Here is a 17,784-nt window from a genome sequence, read left to right on the forward strand (position 1 = left end):
TATTTATTTATCTAGCTAGCATCACTGAATTTTAAGTAGTGATGCAGGTTTCAGCAATTTACTTTTTTTTAAGTTTCAGTCTAATTTTGCCCTTGTCCTTTACACCTTAAAATATATTGAAACCATCTTATAGTCAAGTTTAAACCGTTCATGTATATATTCTGTGTATTGTGTATTTTAAACTTTGTGATAAATCTGTCTTAGTAAATGAAGCCGTCAGCTCTCACACGACAAATCCTGCCAAATGCTTTTAAACAAGTGTTGCTTATCTTCTTTAATCATGTGTTCAATTTAAATATTAAGCTGACTTGCAATATTAAGAGCTTGTGCATGCGTGTGTATGTGTGAATTCCTCAGAATCTGTTCGCAGTCCCTTTTACACTTAAACTTACTTTTACAATTAAATTCTAGGTAAGAATTTATTATGTTTGAAGTTATGATAAATCTCCAAGAAATAAGTGTAGTTAACTGAAATAATCTTTGAACTGATGTGAACGTGTGTGTGTGTGTGTGTGTGTGTGTGTGTGTGTCTGTGCGTGCATAATTTATTGTGGTGTAAAGCTTTTTAGGGATATGCTCAGGTCCAAAGTACAAAAGCACAAGTTAGTATGAGAATTCTTATAACACCAGCTACTTCCTTCTTTATATATTTACCAACGTTTCCTCATTCTGAGGGAGAGGACAGTGCTGAGGCTGAAGGTGGGGGAAAGAAAGGCTTATCTTTGTACATTTATGACCTCGTGATCAAAGCTCTCATATTCTGGACGCATAGTCTTAATTCATACCTGCTTTCAGAGCCTCATAAGGAAACAAAATCAGAACAAAGCTTTTCCAGGACTCAGCAGTTCGCCCTTGACTAGTGACTGCACTGCAAGACATAGGCTGAGCCAAAGCTGAGCCAAACCAGGGCAGAAGAAGACGTTGACTTGAGAGACTACTGGACAATGTCAAGGCCCCCCAGAGTTGTCCACAAGAGGAGGGAGACGATCACAGCCTTGCCTCTCTACTACTCCGGACACCTGCTGAAGAAACACAGCAAAGACACGGTAAGAACGAATGTGGGGAATAAACACGAAGAAATGTAAATAATTAAGAGTAAAACCAAACAAAAGCTGCAAAAGTCTATCAAAAGTAAGGACTCATAATGGAGAATTAGCAGTGTCTGGATGTTACTAAATCACTTATACTGACTGACATTATTTTAATGCTGTAGTTCAGAGAGTTGGGTCTTACTGCACTGTAATGTTGGTTACTGAGTACAAGCTACATATTTGATCATTAATCTGCTAGATTACATAAATTTGTGTAGCATACTTACTCTTGGACTACTTTAAAAAGTGGAGACAGAGCAAATTTTGTGTTACACTACGTCAAAAAACATAAAAATCTTTTATGTCTGTATTCTTCATGCAGTCGGGACTTTCAGCAAACACAGTGCTGTGGTACACATGAATTATGTAAGACACGTTTTTATGAGTTTGTTTTATTGGTTATCGAAAAGGTTTTATAACTTTAAAATATTTTAATGGCATGAAAAATGTAGAGAAGCAACTTTTGATATTATTATTCAAATGTAATCTGGGCTGACTGCAGTTGTTTCAATCTGACGTAAACTGTTACTGCCTTATTGTGGAGAGGGGACTAAATGTAACCACCTTTTATCACCAGTGGGTGGGTAGCTCGGCTCTGACGGTGCATCATATTTTATAATGGTAATCCAACAATAAATATACAAGACATAGAGGTTTGTTTGTAAATACCTCATCTGTAAATTATCTTACAGCCTTTAGATAAGTGTAAATACAATCATGTGACAAAGAGCATTTCTCGAAAAGCTACAACCTTAATGTTTCCACAGGAGTTAAGAGGGTAAGAGGCAGCCATGGGCTGTTAATCAAATGTACTTGATGAACTGATCATCAGCAAGAGTTTTAGCAATTTGCTAGTCTGGACCATTCTGGTGTGTTTTAAGACAATCTACCCGGGAGTCGACGTCTCATCGAGATCAGAAAAATTTCAACAACAACCAAGAGCTACATTTCAGACTCTACAGGCCTCAGTTAACGTGCTAAATGTTAAAGTTTACACCAGAGCAGTTAGAAAAAGACTGAACAAGTAGGGCATTTTTGGAAGGGTTGCCAGCAGAAAGCCTCTGTTCTCACTAAAGCAAACATGGCAGCACAGCTTTGATCTGCAAGGTTGCATCTGAACAAACCATGAGACTTCTGAAACATCGTCCTTTGGACAGATGAGACCAAAGTAGAAATGTTTGGAGATAATGTACAGCAACACGTTTGGAAAAAACAAACACAACATATCAGCACAAACACCTCATACCGACTGCAAACACGGCGGTGCAGGTAGATGCAAAGTTCACAGGACCTGTGAACTTTGCAGATACTGAGTTGACTATGAATCTCTCTGTATACTAAATATTAAAAGAGACAAATGTGAGGCCATCTGTCTGACAGCTAAAACGTGGCAAAAGTGGGTCATGCAACTATACAATGGAGAGCACCAAATCTACTAAAGAATGGCTGAAAAAAGAAAAGAATCAAGGTGCTGCAGTAGCTCAGTCAAAGTCCAGATAGCAACTAGATACCGAATCACGAAGTGTGCATAGTTTTCCACATGACTGCGTAGCTGAAAAACTGAAACAGGTCAAGTGTAAGCAGTTTAAGTGTGCATCTAAATGCCTGACATGTTCATCAAATGACTTTCAGGATTTCAAGAAATACTATGGAGAGCTCCGTGGGTGTTCGCTGTTTCTGTACAAAGATGACACACAGGATACAGTAAGCAAACACCTATGTTTATTCACATTGTGCACTTGACTAATTACCTGAATCATCTTTTGAAAATATGTGGAGTGTTTAATTCCAAGAATTAGGAAGTAGCTTTGAGGGGCAATAAGGAAGTGCTGCGAGCACTGACCTGATTTTTTTCTCAGTATACAGAGAAGTTGGACCTGGACCAGCTGAAGTCGATGGAGTCAGACTCTCCATATCAGAAGAAGGAACCCACTGTGTTCACCCTCAGCCTCAGCACAGAGAAGGTGCAACTTAAGGTCTGTTGTGATAAAACTCACTTCAAATGATCCAATTACATCTTATCTTATAATTAATCACTGGATGGATCAATACTATACATCGCTCTAGCCAAAGTGAAATTAAACTGACTGACCTGTTTTCATCTTTTTATCAACTGTGTGTGTGTGTGTGTGTGTGTGTGTGTGTGTGTGTGTGTGTGTGTGTGTAGATGGACAGTGCAGACACGGGAGAGGTGTGGAGGGGTTTCATCCTGACTGTGGTCAAGGTGAGCAAACACACACCGATCTAATTGATTCAGCACAATTATTTCCATTTATACAGGATATTACACACACACAGTGATGTAGACAGTGGTATTTAAATAATGTTCACTTGGTATAAATAAAGTCTGACGTCCTTCGCATCATTACCGCACAGCAGAAATCGAGACCCAGGCAACATTTTTCTGTTCAGTGATGATGACCCTCAGTTTCTAGTTTGTAGCTGAACGCCTGGTGTTGTCTTTTGTGATTGGATGTGTTGTGCATTCAAAGATGCTCTTCTGCCTTAGTTGTAATGAGCCATCAGCTATGTGGAAAAATCCCAAAAGATCAGCAGTTTCTGAAATACTCAGACCTGCCCATTCAGCACCAACAGCCAAGTCCAAGTCACTTAAATCACCTTTTCTCCTTCTCAGTTTGAATTTCAGCAGGTTATCTTGACTGTGTCCACATGCATGAAATGTGCTGAGTTGCTGCCATGTGATTGGCTGATTAGATATTGGTGTAAATGAGCAAGGTGCCAGATAAAGTGGCCAGTGAATAAATGTTTATATATTTTTTAAATATATCAGGATATATTTTTGAACATGTTCCAGATGATCTGAATGGTACTGAGGTCGAGCTCATGTTTCCTTGCAGAAGGAGCTTCCCAGTAAGCTGCAGCTGATGCCTGGCCAGGTGTTACAGCTGAAGGAGGTTCTCGCTCAGGAAATAAAAAGAAAATCCCCATCATCACGTCCACCGCTCCCACCTCGACCAGGCTTCCTCTCAGGCCCGCCATCCAAAGACAAATTGAGCTCTGAGATTGCTGAGTAAGTTAAACTGAAGCACTATCTGCTGTTTGTGTAAACACTGATCATTTGTAGGTTCAGAAACTTCTCAGATAGACTTTAAAAAGTGCTTCAAAACAGTTAAAATACAATAAATAAAAGTGTGTCTCCTTTTTTTTCCTTTGAATCCTGTAGGTGTTTCTTTGATGTGACTCGAAAGGAGGCTGAGAAAATGCTAGAGGAAAACCCAGAGTGTGGAAGCATCATCCTTCGCCCGTCCACCATGCCCAACAACTACGCCTTGACCCTCAGACAAGTGTCATCCAGGTCTGCAAATCCATCCAAAATACTGATATACACCAGTCAATGCAGAATACCTGCTTATAAATAACTATTGAATTTTAACCATTAATCTTCTTGTATTATAATTTTTCTCCTGTACTGACTGATTTCATCAGCACATCAGCTATAAATGTCTTGTTTTATATCTTTTACAATAATATATATTACTAAGTTTTAGAACTATTTTAATATTGTTCCTGCTAATTTTGTAATGTAGCGTGACCTCGAGTGCTTTGAAAGGTGCCAACAAACAATTTATTCAGCTTATTATTATTATTACTGGTAAGTCTGACACATGGACACAGGAAAAGAAGTGTTCACCAGAAAATAACCGACAATAAAAAACAGCATTAACCAGGAATAGACTGAAAGTCGAACGTAATATGAACTTTGCTCAGTGAAAACCCATTGAGCAAAAAAAACACTGTGAAGAATTTAACTGTAATATAATCATCACAACGTTTCTTCTGTTTCAGCGGGCCTGTAATGAAGAATTACAGAGTGACCCAAATAAACGCCGGATTTGTCATTGAACTGGAGACACCAGTAAGTCCTTACAGCTCTCACAGCTTCTCACCGATCGGAATATATTTCTGATAGGACACATTTACACATAAACTTCCTTCAAAGCCACAGGAGCACAACTGATTCAAAGAAAGTTCATGAGTGTGTAATGTGTGAAATTAGAGGTGGGCAGATCGATCCAAATATTGATCATGTCGTTAACAATACTAGCATCGGATTAATACTTTATTTGATTAGTTCAGTAAATTATTTGGAGACATTTACCTGATAGTAATAACAATTTGGAGCTTCACATGATCGAACCACAATGCTGAAACCCGGGATTGAACCAGGGACCTTCAGATCTTCAGTCTGACGCTCTCCCAGCTGAGCTATTTCAGCAGTGAACTGGCAGTATGTCCCCTAAAAAGCCTACTTCAGTCGCTTAAAATGACCAACTACTTTGCAGTGCCCTCACTTTCCAACAGCTAAGAGATGGTTTGTTTCCCTGTTTGAGGAACAAGAAGACGATTGATGTCAGTAAACTGCTCTGCCATACCTGTGCTGTTGGTGTTTTGACTGAGTGTAAATAAAGACAGTTGTCTGACTTCAATTAGGACTCCAAATAAATGCACCACGTTACCGAAACCCGGGATTGAACCAGGAACCTTCAGATCTTCAGTCTGACACTCTCCCAGCTGAGCTATTTCGGCACTGGAATAGCACCAAGCATCCATGATTTGCACCAAAAAGGAGTGTACATATGTACAAATGCATTTCTCTTACAAAACCATTTACTGGTTAAATAAGCAGACTTTTCAACAGTATAAGATTTATTGCCAAGAACTATTGTTCCAATAAAGAAATTATTGATCAAACACGAATTTCCTTACTTTCTGTGCAAAGTAATTTTAACTCAGTCACTGGCTTGAATTTGGTTGAAGTCATGTGGGAGAGCATCAGACTGAACATCTGCTAAGAGGGTAGTATGTCCTGTTAGGCTTTTCTTTTAACATTTAACCTATTTGGATGCATTAAAATGCACAGGTGTGGTTCAGTATTACAGTGTTATTAAGCCTTTGCAGTTACCATCCTGTCTCTGATTAAATGTACAATAATGCCGAAACCCGGGATTGAACCAGGGACCTTCAGATCTTCAGTCTGACGCTCTCCCAACTGAGCTATTTCGGCCGTATATGTGATAGTGAGAATGAGAGAGAGCAGTGTGACCCGTCACCTGCCCAAAACAGCCTATTTTCAAATATGCCACCTGGTCCAATCAGAGACATTATCGAATGTTGATCAAATGATGATCAAAAACTTCTATATAAAAGCAAAATGCACTTACCAAAAGGACACGGGATTAATAAATGCTGCAGCAAATCATTATGTGATTTATCGCACAGAGGAATAAAACTGCAGCGCTAATAAAGACTGAAGATCTGAGGATCCTAGGTTCAAGTCCAGGTGTTGGCATTGTAGTACGTTTCTGTGGAGCACAAAGTTCAGATCATTGCCAGTTTGCAAGCCTCAGCAGAACAGTGAAGCTTTACAATGTTAAACAGGCCGCCTGTAATTATTATTGTTTTATTAGCTGTAAAGGTGTCATAAAATCTGCTGTGTGTAATAGGGGAATGACAGATACTTCTGATAAATCCATATGAGCATCATTAACCGAGTCTTTTGCTTTTTTTTCACACGTCCTCTGTAGGTGACCGTCAGCTCCCTGAAGGATGTTCTAAAATACTTCATTGAAAAAACAGAGTACCGGCTTTGTCCTTTCATTCCATCTCAGCCCTACGACACTTTGATCGGTGAGAGCACTGCTTTTAAAAATGGTTAAAAAATGGTGACAGTGAAGTGGGCAACTCCTAACCACAGATTGTGTTCAGTAGAGGCGTCACCAGCTCCCAAGTGCCTCAACACAACCCCACGTGCGCCTAAACCACTACCAAAGGCGCAAGTGTCCCCTATGCTGCGGTCACAGACCAAAGAGAAGATTCTGCCAAACAAGCCTGATGAGGGAGAATATGTCATTCCTGATGATCCCAGTGACTCCAGCCTGAATCTAGGTGAGCAGAGTGAATGTTGATTTAAAAACAAAACAAACAAGCGAACGGGCAGAAGGTTAAATCAAGGCTCATGTGAGAGCAAGTCTAAATGACTTGAATGCTTTTTTCTAAACCAGCTCAGTTGGATGATGAGCTCAGGAGAGCCCTAAAACAACGGAGAGAAAACATCTACGTTTCGACTGATGAGAAAGTCTCCCCTTATGAAACAAAACTGAATGGAAAAACAACAATGTAACACGGCACGGTGGACGACCGAGAAACCGACAGCGTGAAGCAGGGACTGGTGTAACCTGACAAGTATAACGTTAAACTTTTACCTACAGCTCAGAGATCACAATGTTCACGGTGAAAATGGCTAAATTCTGCTGTATTGAAACGAAATGTAATAATTTTTCTCCAAGATGGGAGAGTTTGGACCGTTGCTTAAATATCGTGACCAAATGAGCGGGCGGTGCTAGATGATCAGAAGGATTTCTGTGTTTATTTCAGTGACCACAAATGTCTGCACCCGTCGTTGCAATCCAGCTGAGGTGTGTCAATAAGAAAGCAGTACATTTCATCCCGTAGTCAGTCCCAGAAACTTTGTAAAGGATTAAATGTTTGTTCAAATCTTTGTACCTGTGGATGGAACCACATTGGAACTTTTACATTGAGGGTTCACCAAAGTAATCAACCCCTTCGGGAACTTGAATGTTAATGAATGAAAAGTCATGCCCTGGATGTTTGAGGATGTTTAGACTGGGCTGAGGGCGGCCATCAGAGTGACACTGCCACAGCTAAAATAATAATACCAGAAGCAGGAGGGTCTGAACATGAGGATGAAACATGTTTGAGAGCCCGAGAATATTTCTAAAAAGCTTGGACAATTTGCAGATAAGATTTACACATTGCAATGTGGTAAGATTATCAGTGAAAATCTTTAATATGTTCTCAATGAAAGATTGTTTACATGTCCAACGATGCGTCACTGTACTCCATTTTTGTATTTTTTTATAGTTTTGTAAGAGTGAGCTCAAACGCTGTCACTGGGGTTGAATATGATTCCAACTCTGCTGAGTGTTTTCTTGATTTACTGATCGATTGATGACTATTTTCACGATACAAAAGTGATGACTTTGATGCCAAAAATCTCACGTAGGTGAAAACAATCAACTGCCAAAGTAACATGAATAGGTTTTGCGGATTAACTTTTGTTTTTGTCTCAGCTTCTGCTTGTTATTCATGTTTAAATGTGTAGTAAAAAAAAAAAAAAAAAAAAAAAAAAAGCAACATAAAAGCTTAAAGCACTGTTGTTTATTTCAGATCGATGTATAATTAAATTGTAAATATAGAAAGCCGATGTTTCTTCTTATTCTTTATTAATAAATAAAAAAAGCAACAACACAGACACAATTCAGGATCATTGTTATTTTTTTTATTTTTCACACACAGGAGTAAGCCAACATAAACTTTTGAAATGTTATAGTTTTATAAGTTATTCCATTGAGATTGCACTTTTTTTATTTTATTTTTTATCTTTATTGTGGATCATGTTATAGGTTTAAAGTTTAAGGATCATTCATTACTCAGTAAAGACAGCAAGACTGTGAAAAATATTCAATAAAAAAGAAAACCAAACACTCTCTCCCTTTTCGTCTCCTCCTTGACTATAGTGTTTATTTCTTGTTGTTTTTTAAGATTAACGGTCTCTTCCTGTTTCACATTTCTTATATTCAGGTCCTTTACACTCTGTTGTAGCAGCCTTCGTGTGAGAAAGACAAATAAAATATCTGTAATAAGTTAACATCTCAGGATTTAAAAAATAAAACAGAATAAATAAGATGATTGTTCCCTAATGTAGACCTGCCTCCGCCTGCCCTTGTCGGTGTTACATTACTTTTCGGTGAGTGACAGCTGCAGGATCCTCTCGAGCTCCTCCTCCTCCTCTTTACGCTTCCTGTAGCAAAATAAGAAGTTTATCTGTCAGAACAATGACAGTATCATCACTTTAAGATGACTTTGTTCTCAGATTTAAGGCATCTGAAAGGCTGTTCGGATCGTGTTATCAGTGTAATTAGATAGTGTGTTAAAGTAGTGTTAAATCTAAAGTGGTGTATTTGATATCCCCGTGTTGGTGTTCCTGCATCATCTTAATCACAAAATAATTTTCAGAAAATTCCAATTTTTTAACAATTGAGTATTTGGTGAATCTTCTGATGAAATTTTTAAAAATGAAATATTAATTTGCATATATGAGCATCATATTTTATATTATTTTTTGCAATTTATTCCGTAAAAATGTCTCCTGCAACTTACCTTTTTTTTCAGGGGGTGGAGTTAGGGGAGGGAGATCACACTTGTGATGTAATCTCAAAAACTCACTTAACAAATATGATTTGGCTTTAAAGCGATCAAGCACATTGTTGTGATGTCATAGCCTTGCAATGTGGGAGTGGGGGGTTTGTTTATATTAAATTTTCTTCTTGAACAAACGGTAAACATTTTAACTCTTTTCTTTAATCAGTTTGTACACAAGAACATATTATCAACTTAGGTTTGCCATTGGCCAAATTTAGGTTACTCATGTTTTAAAAGCATTAACTTCTTGGCTAATGCTAACTGAATGCTCCCTGGCCAGTTGAGATGCTGATCCTGGAGCAACATTAGTATTGATGATGCAGGAACAACACCAACACACCAAAAGATGGAACAAATGTGGCTTGTTTGGAAGGACTGACAGAAGAAAGCCTCCTCTCTCTCTAAAAAGCACATGGCAGTACAGCTTGGGTTTGCAAAGCTGCATTTGAACAAAGCACAAGACCTTTGGAACAATGTCCTTTGGACAGACGAGGGGTGATGATTTGGGCTTGTTTTGCAGTCACGGGGACTGGGCACCTTATAGTCATTGAGTGGACTGTGAACTCCTCTGTATCACATTTGACTCTATTCTAGAGTCAAATGTGAGGCCATCTGTCCGACAGCTAAAGCTTGGCCAGAAGTGGGTCACGTACCAGGACAGAAAATCTACAACAGAATGGCTGACTCAACCTGATTGAAATGCTGTGATGGGACATTAAGAGAAACCCTGTGAACCTCGATAAACTGAAGCAATGTTGTAAAGAAGCGTGATATGAGAGACTGATGAAGAAAACAATTAGTGCAAGTTATTGCTACTAAAAGATGTTTCTCCAACCTTCTGAATCAATCTAAGAAAACTGCACAGTTCTTGCTGAAGTGCACATGAATTATGAAAATCAAGAAATTGACTAATGAAAATGAATTTTTCGTTGAACAGGTGACACGTGCATATTTAATCAGGTTACCTCCCAAACAAAAGGGACCAAAAGCAGCATGACATCACACTGAATTTACAGCTCATTACCATCTGACACAAAGGAGGATGGAAGAGTAACTCACTGCTAAATGTGCATTAACCTGGCAGAGATGACCGTCTGAAAACAATACACCAGTCTGAGTCGTCGTGAGTCCTAACCTGGGTCAGAATTTTTTAATTTTCACCTTTATTTTATAAAATTGTGTCCGTAGAAGTTCACAAGACTGCAGAATGAGAAGTGACCCCCCACAGCCCTCCACTGTTTTGCTCGTTCAGTGGACTGAACCTTTCACTTTGGGCATTTAACATCTGATGAAAGCCCTCGTGCTTCATAAAGACACTTTTAAACTGCCTGTACAGCTAATAGTTTGCAGGTTCAATCGAGCCTCTTTAACAGCAGCTGAACTATGAGCTGCCATTAACACCAGAAATAATTAGACCGCTACAGCTGAAGGCTGATATAGTTATAATACACATCAGATAAACTACTTTGCTATTTGGCTATGATAGCGCTGGGTAGCATTAATGGGCTGTTGACAAGCAGTATTTTATCCCTCATTATCTTCCTCTCCTTTTTTTCATATTTTATTTTTCAAGCTTAAAACATTTTTAATGTTTCCAGCCACGTGAGAGCAAGGAAACTTGTCCGCGGTGTCCCCCGCCTCTAGCCCAGTGACAGATGGGTAACCCTGAATTAGATACGTGGTTATGAAAAAGAGTGATTAGATGAATGGATGAATCCATCTGAATCCAAATGCTTCCCTAAGCAGGGAATAATTTGTCAGCATCATTTGTTTTTTGGGAGATTTTTGACACCCCAAAGTGTCGCAGTTGTTGTTTGTCACACCATGCTGCCAAAATATGAGTTTGAGATGAAAGAGCAGAGGGCGGCACTCTCTGCGTGCACACTCCATTAAATTAAAACAAAAATAAAAAAGATGACTAATGCTTTGTATGCTCTACAAATTCTAGCAGGTGTGACGGGGTTTTTTTTGTTTGTTGTGGTTTCTTCCTTCTGTCTAACAATTATAGGTCGTATAAACCCACAATTTCAGAAATGACTCATTTCCTCATCCATCTCGTCTCCACTCCCACCTGTCCATCTCCTCCTGCTCCCTGCACGACAGCTCCATGGCAATCCGCAGCTGCTCGTCGAAGCTGGTCGCCACGCCGTAGTGTGCGGATAAGCGCGGATCGGTCACTGTGCTGTAGGAGAGGGGGGAGTTGGCGGTGGGGTCCAACGGAGAGACAGAAGAGGGCTGGCTGGGGTCGGCCATCTCCTCTCCCTCTCTGCTGGCCAGTGAGATGGACAGAGACTCCTGGATCGCCCTGAGACGGGAGAGAAATGAGGATACCGTTAAATAACGACGGGTCTCTTAACGGGAGACTTTTCAAGCTGTGCTTCATTACAGGATAAATTTAAGCTGGTGCTCTCAGGAGAACGTGGGAAGAAAAAGCTCATCACTGAACTCTATTTAGAAATGTGTAATTAAGTTACTTTACAAGCCAGGGATTTCCCTGCATAACAACAAGGAAGATAAGTTAAAAACGTCCTGATTTTTCTTTACAGTAACAACCACAATAGAGTATGTAAGGTCAAAACCTTTTAACCAGACATTTCAAAAAGTGAGTGAAAAGTATATGATCAGTGCCATTTGTTTCCATAGTGAAGAGGCGGAGCACTGGCAAGAAAGAAGAACCTGTTAAATTTGGTTGCAGAGGTTAAAGTGTAAGTATTAAAGTTTAATACCAGAGAAAACATATGGAGGATATCTACCTGCATGTCCTCATATCTCTGACTGTTTTCTGACTCTTTCATTCAGGCGTAAAACCTTCACCTAGTGTGAGCAGTGTGAAAGTGTCCGTGAACTAAAGCTGGGCCTGGTCGCTGATCTGTGTTGCATACGATTTAGACAGACCGACTGTGATAGCAGACGTTTAGTCTCATCATTTCATTTGCAGAACAAAAAAATGTCAGAATGTCCAGCCAACAGTCCACGGACCAGTCATTAACATGTGTTGCATAGATGAGTGACTCAGCTGCCAGGTTTATGCTCCTCTTTATCAAACACGACAATCTGCTGGAAATAGTCCTTAGGCGTGTTGTGCCCCATCTCAGAATGTTTCAAGTAATTATTAAGGACATGCCCAGCTCAAGAAAAGAAGATGGGTAAAGCCTGAGGATAAGCTCACCTCTCCAGCTGAGAGTCTTCCTCGTACAGGGGAGACTGCGGCACCGGGCGGCTGTTGGTGAGGGCCTCCCAGATGGTCACCTGAAAACCGGACACAAGTGTTACACTTGGCTTTAGATTTAAGGACAACCTACACAGAGGCTGTGCTGAGCTTTTCAATGATTCACAGTGGAATGAATTTGAGATGATAAAAACACTGTAACAGTATTATCACCAAAGACCGGTGTTTTTCAAAAATGTCACATGAGAAGGACAAATTACTAAAAAAACAGAAAAGTCTTGAAAGGAAAAGAAGAACAAGGCTCTGTGACCCAGAAGGGGATTTGTTCTGACCTGGTCGCTCTCAGTGCCGGCGTCCAGCAGACTCTGCTGAATGGCGAACTGCAGCAGGTTGTCATCCTCGTCCCTCATTGGCTCGCTGCGGCCCGGACCGAGAGTGGTGTAGTCGGGAGGGGGCTCAAACACTGAGGGGTCCACCTCACAGTGGAAGGGAGGAGTGGCCTGACCTGTGATATGAGAAGGTACATGATAATGATTACAGGTCAATTTAAAGTCGCGTAAAGGTATCAGGTACCACTAAATGTTAGGTCAGTAGCTACCAGCTTCTCCGGGGCTCTCTGGTTTGTGAACCGTCACAGAACTGACCGGCTCGTCACAGCCGCATAGGTTGCTGAACGTCACTCTGGCGTTCAACACATGAAACAGAGGAATCTCTGAAAGGCAGACGGAGAGTTCAGTCAGACATGAGATGTGGTGGCCAACAAGGACTTAAACAAAAACATAAATAAAAATCCTTCAAAACCCACAAAAGGTGACTGGAGGCGCAGAGGTGACTTGCATTTCTGGGATCTTTAATATATTCATTATTTAATTATATACTTCATTTAAGCTAGGGTTGCACACCCTAAACAAGACAGCTGCCATTTGGATTTAACCAGTTTTGACCGATGACATGTGATTTTTACACCCTGGTGAACATAGAAACTAAAGTCTTTGCTCTCTCCTCTTTCATTTATACAGGTGTTTGCTCTTGGTATTGCAAAAGAACTACCGTGAGATGATGCCAAGTTGGCAAAATAGTCTCATTCAAATAGTGCCACTAACAACATATATCTAACCACACTCACCTATCTTGACAGGGAAACCTGGTGGTAGGCGGAGGGTGATGAAGTCACGCAGCTTGGCAAAGTGGGCGTTCGAAATGGCCATGAGGTCTATGATGGGTGTCACTTGCTCGGCCAGGGACAGAGGGTGAGTCTCGCTCAACCACAGCGTTGCTTTAAACCTAGAATGGGGGCAGCACAACAAAAAGAGAAATAAGGGTGGTGATGAACATCTGTGCATGGATTTGCTTTGTGTATCTTACCTCTGGACTTTGCTGGTAAGCTCGATGGGACGTCCAATGTCGCGGCCGTTCAAGTTGAACTCCGGGTTGAAGTATTCCTCAGCTGTGATGGCTGTGGGGTTGTGAGGACTGGCGCACTGGGACACGTTGCTCTAAGAGAAATATGGAAAGAGAGCAGTAAGTAACAGTGTTCATTAAAGGAAGCTGAAAGCAGTGTAGGTGGTGTGTGTGTAGATGTTAATGCACGGGCGCTGTGGAGACTTACCCCATTGTGAGCTGTGTGCTGTTCAGCAATCCCCAGGAAAGACTGCAGAGGAGTCTTTGAGCCTGAGTAGGAAGACGAACAGGAATAAAAAGAGATCACTATAAAAGTGCTCCAAAAATCCATTAAATTTACTCTGTGTGGTCTGTTTAAAGTGGACTTTAAATTTCCAGCCCGTATTTTTATTCCAGCACATTATTAGAGCAGCTGTGCAAGATCCATAGTTCAAAATAGTCCTTATTTATCTTTTACTGTGCCTATAGACTGATGATCTATCTGACATGGAGCATTCTGAGCAGTTAGATGCTTCGCTTTCAGTCTCAGAGGGATTACTCATACTTATTATTTAAAACCTTGACCATGTTTAACATGAACATTCACACTTGTAGCAGTGTACATATGACCAGAAACAAGTAAAAGCATAATAAGTCCACTTTAAGGAAAGTATCCATGAAGAGCTAATTTTCTAATACAATCAACATTTCAATACAATAAATTGGTGAAAAATCCAAGGTCACATTTCTCAGTCTCCATGATCTGTCCAAGATACACACCTCAGTTATGAGGTGTATCTGTGTGTATCCGTTGTTACCTTTGCTTCTCGACTTGTCCTGGTCTGACAGATGTTCTGTCCTTGAACGAGTCACCAGCTCCACATTGGTAGCGCTGTAAACCTTTACACAACAACGCACAAAGGAAAAGCACCCGTGAGCATTTTTGTTTGCTTTTACAAAAACATTTTTTATATTTTTAATAACCATAAAACAGGGGTGTACAGTGAGGAGTACAAGTCTCTGTCTGTCTAAATTCAAAAGCACAGTTTGAAATAAATAATTAAATACATCTAAAACTAAATGGGCTCACTCGCACTTACCTTAGCTTCATACCCACTGACGACCTCGCTCTTCTCAGAACGCCAGCCCCAGATTCCAGACTTGTTCCTAAACACACAATGACAAATTAAGTGCTCATCGTGCTAATATAATATATATTTCTGCATGATTAATTGCGAGGATGCACTCGGAGTTTATGCACAGAAACATGACGAATGAGATGTGTGGAAATAATTTAAGAATTCTGCGTTTATGTATACAGTATGTTACCGCTCAAATGCAATATTGCGAGTGTTGAGGTGCGTGGAGACAATAGGTGATGTGAGTCTCTGGGCTGTGTTCTCTTGAGACGGCTGCATTGCTGCCAGGAGCGAAGGCGCATCACGAGGGGACAACACGAGCGGCTCTGTGTACACGACCTGCTTCTCATGGTCCACCTCCATGACCACTGCCCCGTCATCTGAGAAGAGACGGACAGATAGCACAAACAGCTAGGCTGAGTAATCAGGGGGCATACAAAACTCAATTAAGATACAGGTGCAAGAGGAAAATGACAATAATTCTGACAGAATGAAAGCCATCACAAAGCTAGAAGAACAGAATTGCTTTTTAGTCTTTCGGGGATGGCCTACATCAGCTCAGAATCTATCTATGTTAGCTTCTAAGTTAAAAGGCTTGCATGCTATTGTGGCCTCAGGTGCAAAAAGCGCATACCTCCACCCTTGAAGATATAGCTGCGTCGTCCTTTCAGCCAAGTCATGTGTTCGAAACCCAGGAGTGTGGTGTCCACACGGAGGCAAGAGCCACTCTTCCACACCCGGTAGACATCACTGGGGCACACTTTTGACACCAAGGGCACTGAGATGGAAGTTGAAGAAGATGAGATGCAGTTACAGTGAAGTAGCACTAGAAACAATTTGAATACCTAATGAATAAAAAACTGGCTGACTATACAGCTGACAATTTCTGTATGACTTTATTAACTATCAATGAGCGAATCATATATGCTATAATCTGGTTGGTAGTGATACTCTAATTTTAATCTGCTGAACAACATCTGTTTGCTGCTGTTGTGGGAGCTGTCCAGCTGCTTGTGGTGCTGAAACTGACCTCTGTGGATATGCATTAATGAGCCACACTCACCCCAACTGGTGAACTCCCACTTCATCTCCACATAAAAGTCCCGTGCCTGGAAGACACAGAAGACACTCTTAAATCTTCTCAAGTCTTCTTACATTTGTGCTTTCAGATTCAATACAGCTCAAGAGCTGCTAAAAACATACACTGACACATCAGACTTAAACTTTTCCCCATCAATCTTCAATCAGGCATCGAGGAATTGATGAAGGTTGTCTCAGTTCAATGGGTCAGGTGTAAAACCAAAGAGATTACTTTTGTGCAACCAGATGGATCTACCTGTCTTAGTTTGCTGAGCAGCTCGGGAATGCCCGCCAGTCTCTCAGTGGCACGCTTGAAGTCTCTGTACTGAAGCACCAGCTGTACAAGCTCAGGGTCCCCGGTGCTCACTGCCTCCTGCAAGACTGAAACATACATTTATTTACAGAGGATGTTTCTCTTTCCCTCTGTTGCCTGAGGGAAGGAAACAGAGAAGCAGCAGAGCACTCACTGGTCCAGCCCTGTGCGTTACAATGTGTAGGGTCTGCAGAGTGCCTGAGCAGCACCCGGGTTGACTCCAGGTGGCCCAGACACACAGCAAGCTCCAGCGGGGTGCGCCCTCTCGGATCCAAGCGCTCCAGATCCTGCTGCAAAACCAAACACACAAGCAGCAGCAGCATGAGCGCAATGCAGTTCGACATGCCAAAAAAAACCCCATCATCTATCACCAGCTCCAAAAAACAAAATCAAAGACACCCGTCTTACCTCTTTCTTCTGTAGCTCTCGATCCAGCTCCAGGTACTGATTGTTCCAAACCAGATAATGCAAAGGAAACGCTTCTTGAGCCATGTTTGACGACCGTTTGAGAGTTAATCAGCAGGAAAGCTACGACTTCTGCAGCGACACCACAGCAGACGGGTGCTGCGCTGATCGGCACCGCTGCTTAGCTAGCTAGCCTCGTTTACAGCAGGGAATTGTAAACTCTGAATGCAAGAGGTGTGTCACCAAGGAGGAAAAAACCCTTCCACTCACTAAATGCACACAAGTCGCTAGCGTTAGTCAGCAACAAAACGACTACTGTACCTGCCTATGGAAATTAGTGGGCTGAGTTAGCCTAGCTAACTCAGCCCACTAATTTGTTGTAGTTAACGTTAACTAGCAGCTAGCTGGGCTAATGTTAGCTAACTGGCTAATAACGTCATTTCTCGCTCCTTTTGGCGCCCGTGTTCCATTATTCGTAACTGAAGACAGCCGAAAATGCGCCTCAGTGTCCGCTCATCTTTTCCACAGTGTCCTTAAAGTAGTAAAATAGCGGGTGAAATTGCCGGCTGATGGAGTTAGCTAGCTTCTCCCCCGCTGCTGCTGCTGCTACTGCAACCATTCCCCCCTTTCTTATCGCAGGGCTGTCTAAATAACACAAGACACGGCCTTTACTCCGCTTTCACATCCAGGTCCCTCGAGTTGGGGCATCCGAGATGATGCTGGTGACAGTTCATGCCGGACAGCACTAGTGTCCTGCCAAGCAAACGCCTAATAAAGCTGATCACATCTGTCAGTCTGCTGCGATCCGGTACATATATTCCAGTGTATTTACAGCCGCAGCGGCAGTTTTCTTTCTTTATTATTTATTTATCTAGGCGTCGCTTTATTTCCAGGTTATTGAGAGATGCTGGGTGGAGCCACCGAGGAGTGGATGGATGGTATAAACAGGAAAATACTAGTGAT

At 41.2% G+C, this 17,784-nt stretch overlaps 2 protein-coding genes and 3 non-coding genes across 6 annotated transcripts; 1 reads left to right on the top strand and 4 right to left on the bottom strand.

The window, feature by feature from the left end:
* Nucleotides 1-616: 616 nt before the first annotated feature.
* Nucleotides 617-8,263, top strand: LOC102080107 (signal-transducing adaptor protein 1). Of its 2 annotated transcripts, none has more exons than XM_005467591.4 (10): nt 617-1,046; nt 2,724-2,795; nt 2,951-3,067; nt 3,259-3,315; nt 3,950-4,122; nt 4,276-4,407; nt 4,899-4,968; nt 6,638-6,740; nt 6,819-6,998; nt 7,115-8,263. In XM_005467591.4, exons 1-10 carry the CDS (start codon nt 945-947, stop codon nt 7,231-7,233), a joined length of 1,125 nt encoding a protein of 374 aa, XP_005467648.1. In that variant the 5' UTR covers nt 617-944; the 3' UTR covers nt 7,234-8,263. The 2 variants fall into 2 exon arrangements, with proteins under 2 accessions (XP_005467648.1, XP_005467650.1); XM_005467593.4 differs by having other exon boundaries at nt 621-1,046; nt 6,822-6,998.
* On the bottom strand, nt 5,256-5,328 carry trnaf-gaa (transfer RNA phenylalanine (anticodon GAA)). The gene has a single exon. It is a non-coding gene; the product is annotated as a tRNA-Phe (tRNA).
* trnaf-gaa (transfer RNA phenylalanine (anticodon GAA)) lies at nt 5,567-5,639 on the bottom strand. The gene has a single exon. It is a non-coding gene; the product is annotated as a tRNA-Phe (tRNA).
* On the bottom strand, nt 6,045-6,117 carry trnaf-gaa (transfer RNA phenylalanine (anticodon GAA)). The gene has a single exon. It is a non-coding gene; the product is annotated as a tRNA-Phe (tRNA).
* A 127-nt stretch (nt 8,264-8,390) lies between the features above and the next one.
* On the bottom strand, nt 8,391-17,735 carry ankrd13d (ankyrin repeat domain 13 family, member D). The gene is made up of 16 exons (XM_003444584.5): nt 16,825-17,735; nt 16,571-16,706; nt 16,360-16,484; nt 16,087-16,132; nt 15,658-15,801; nt 15,214-15,403; nt 14,985-15,051; nt 14,703-14,784; nt 14,114-14,175; nt 13,870-14,000; nt 13,631-13,788; nt 13,103-13,216; nt 12,837-13,009; nt 12,505-12,584; nt 11,407-11,640; nt 8,391-8,934 (listed from the first exon to the last, which is right to left on the bottom strand). Exons 1-16 carry the CDS (start codon nt 16,906-16,908, stop codon nt 8,871-8,873), a joined length of 1,890 nt encoding a protein of 629 aa, XP_003444632.1. The 5' UTR covers nt 16,909-17,735; the 3' UTR covers nt 8,391-8,870.
* Nucleotides 17,736-17,784: the final 49 nt, after the last annotated feature.

Source organism: Oreochromis niloticus, linkage group LG2 (assembly GCF_001858045.2).
Source record: "Oreochromis niloticus isolate F11D_XX linkage group LG2, O_niloticus_UMD_NMBU, whole genome shotgun sequence".
Taxonomy (NCBI): Eukaryota; Metazoa; Chordata; class Actinopteri; order Cichliformes; family Cichlidae; genus Oreochromis; species Oreochromis niloticus.

Coding starts and splice junctions, on each gene's coding strand:
- ankrd13d (XM_003444584.5), bottom strand. CDS start 16,908: ATGGCTCAAGAAGCGTTTCCTTTGCATTATCTGGTTTGGAACAATCAG. Junction 14,785..14,984: donor TCAGTGGGTATGAAGCTAAG/GTAAGTGCGAGT, acceptor TGTTGTGTAAAG/GTTTACAGCGCTACCAATGT. Junction 12,585..12,836: donor CCGGCACTGAGAGCGACCAG/GTCAGAACAAAT, acceptor TCCGGTTTTCAG/GTGACCATCTGGGAGGCCCT.
- LOC102080107 (XM_005467591.4), top strand. CDS start 945: ATGTCAAGGCCCCCCAGAGTTGTCCACAAGAGGAGGGAGACGATCACA. Junction 1,047..2,723: donor AGAAACACAGCAAAGACACG/GTAAGAACGAAT, acceptor AATGACTTTCAG/GATTTCAAGAAATACTATGG. Junction 3,068..3,258: donor CAGAGAAGGTGCAACTTAAG/GTCTGTTGTGAT, acceptor GTGTGTGTGTAG/ATGGACAGTGCAGACACGGG.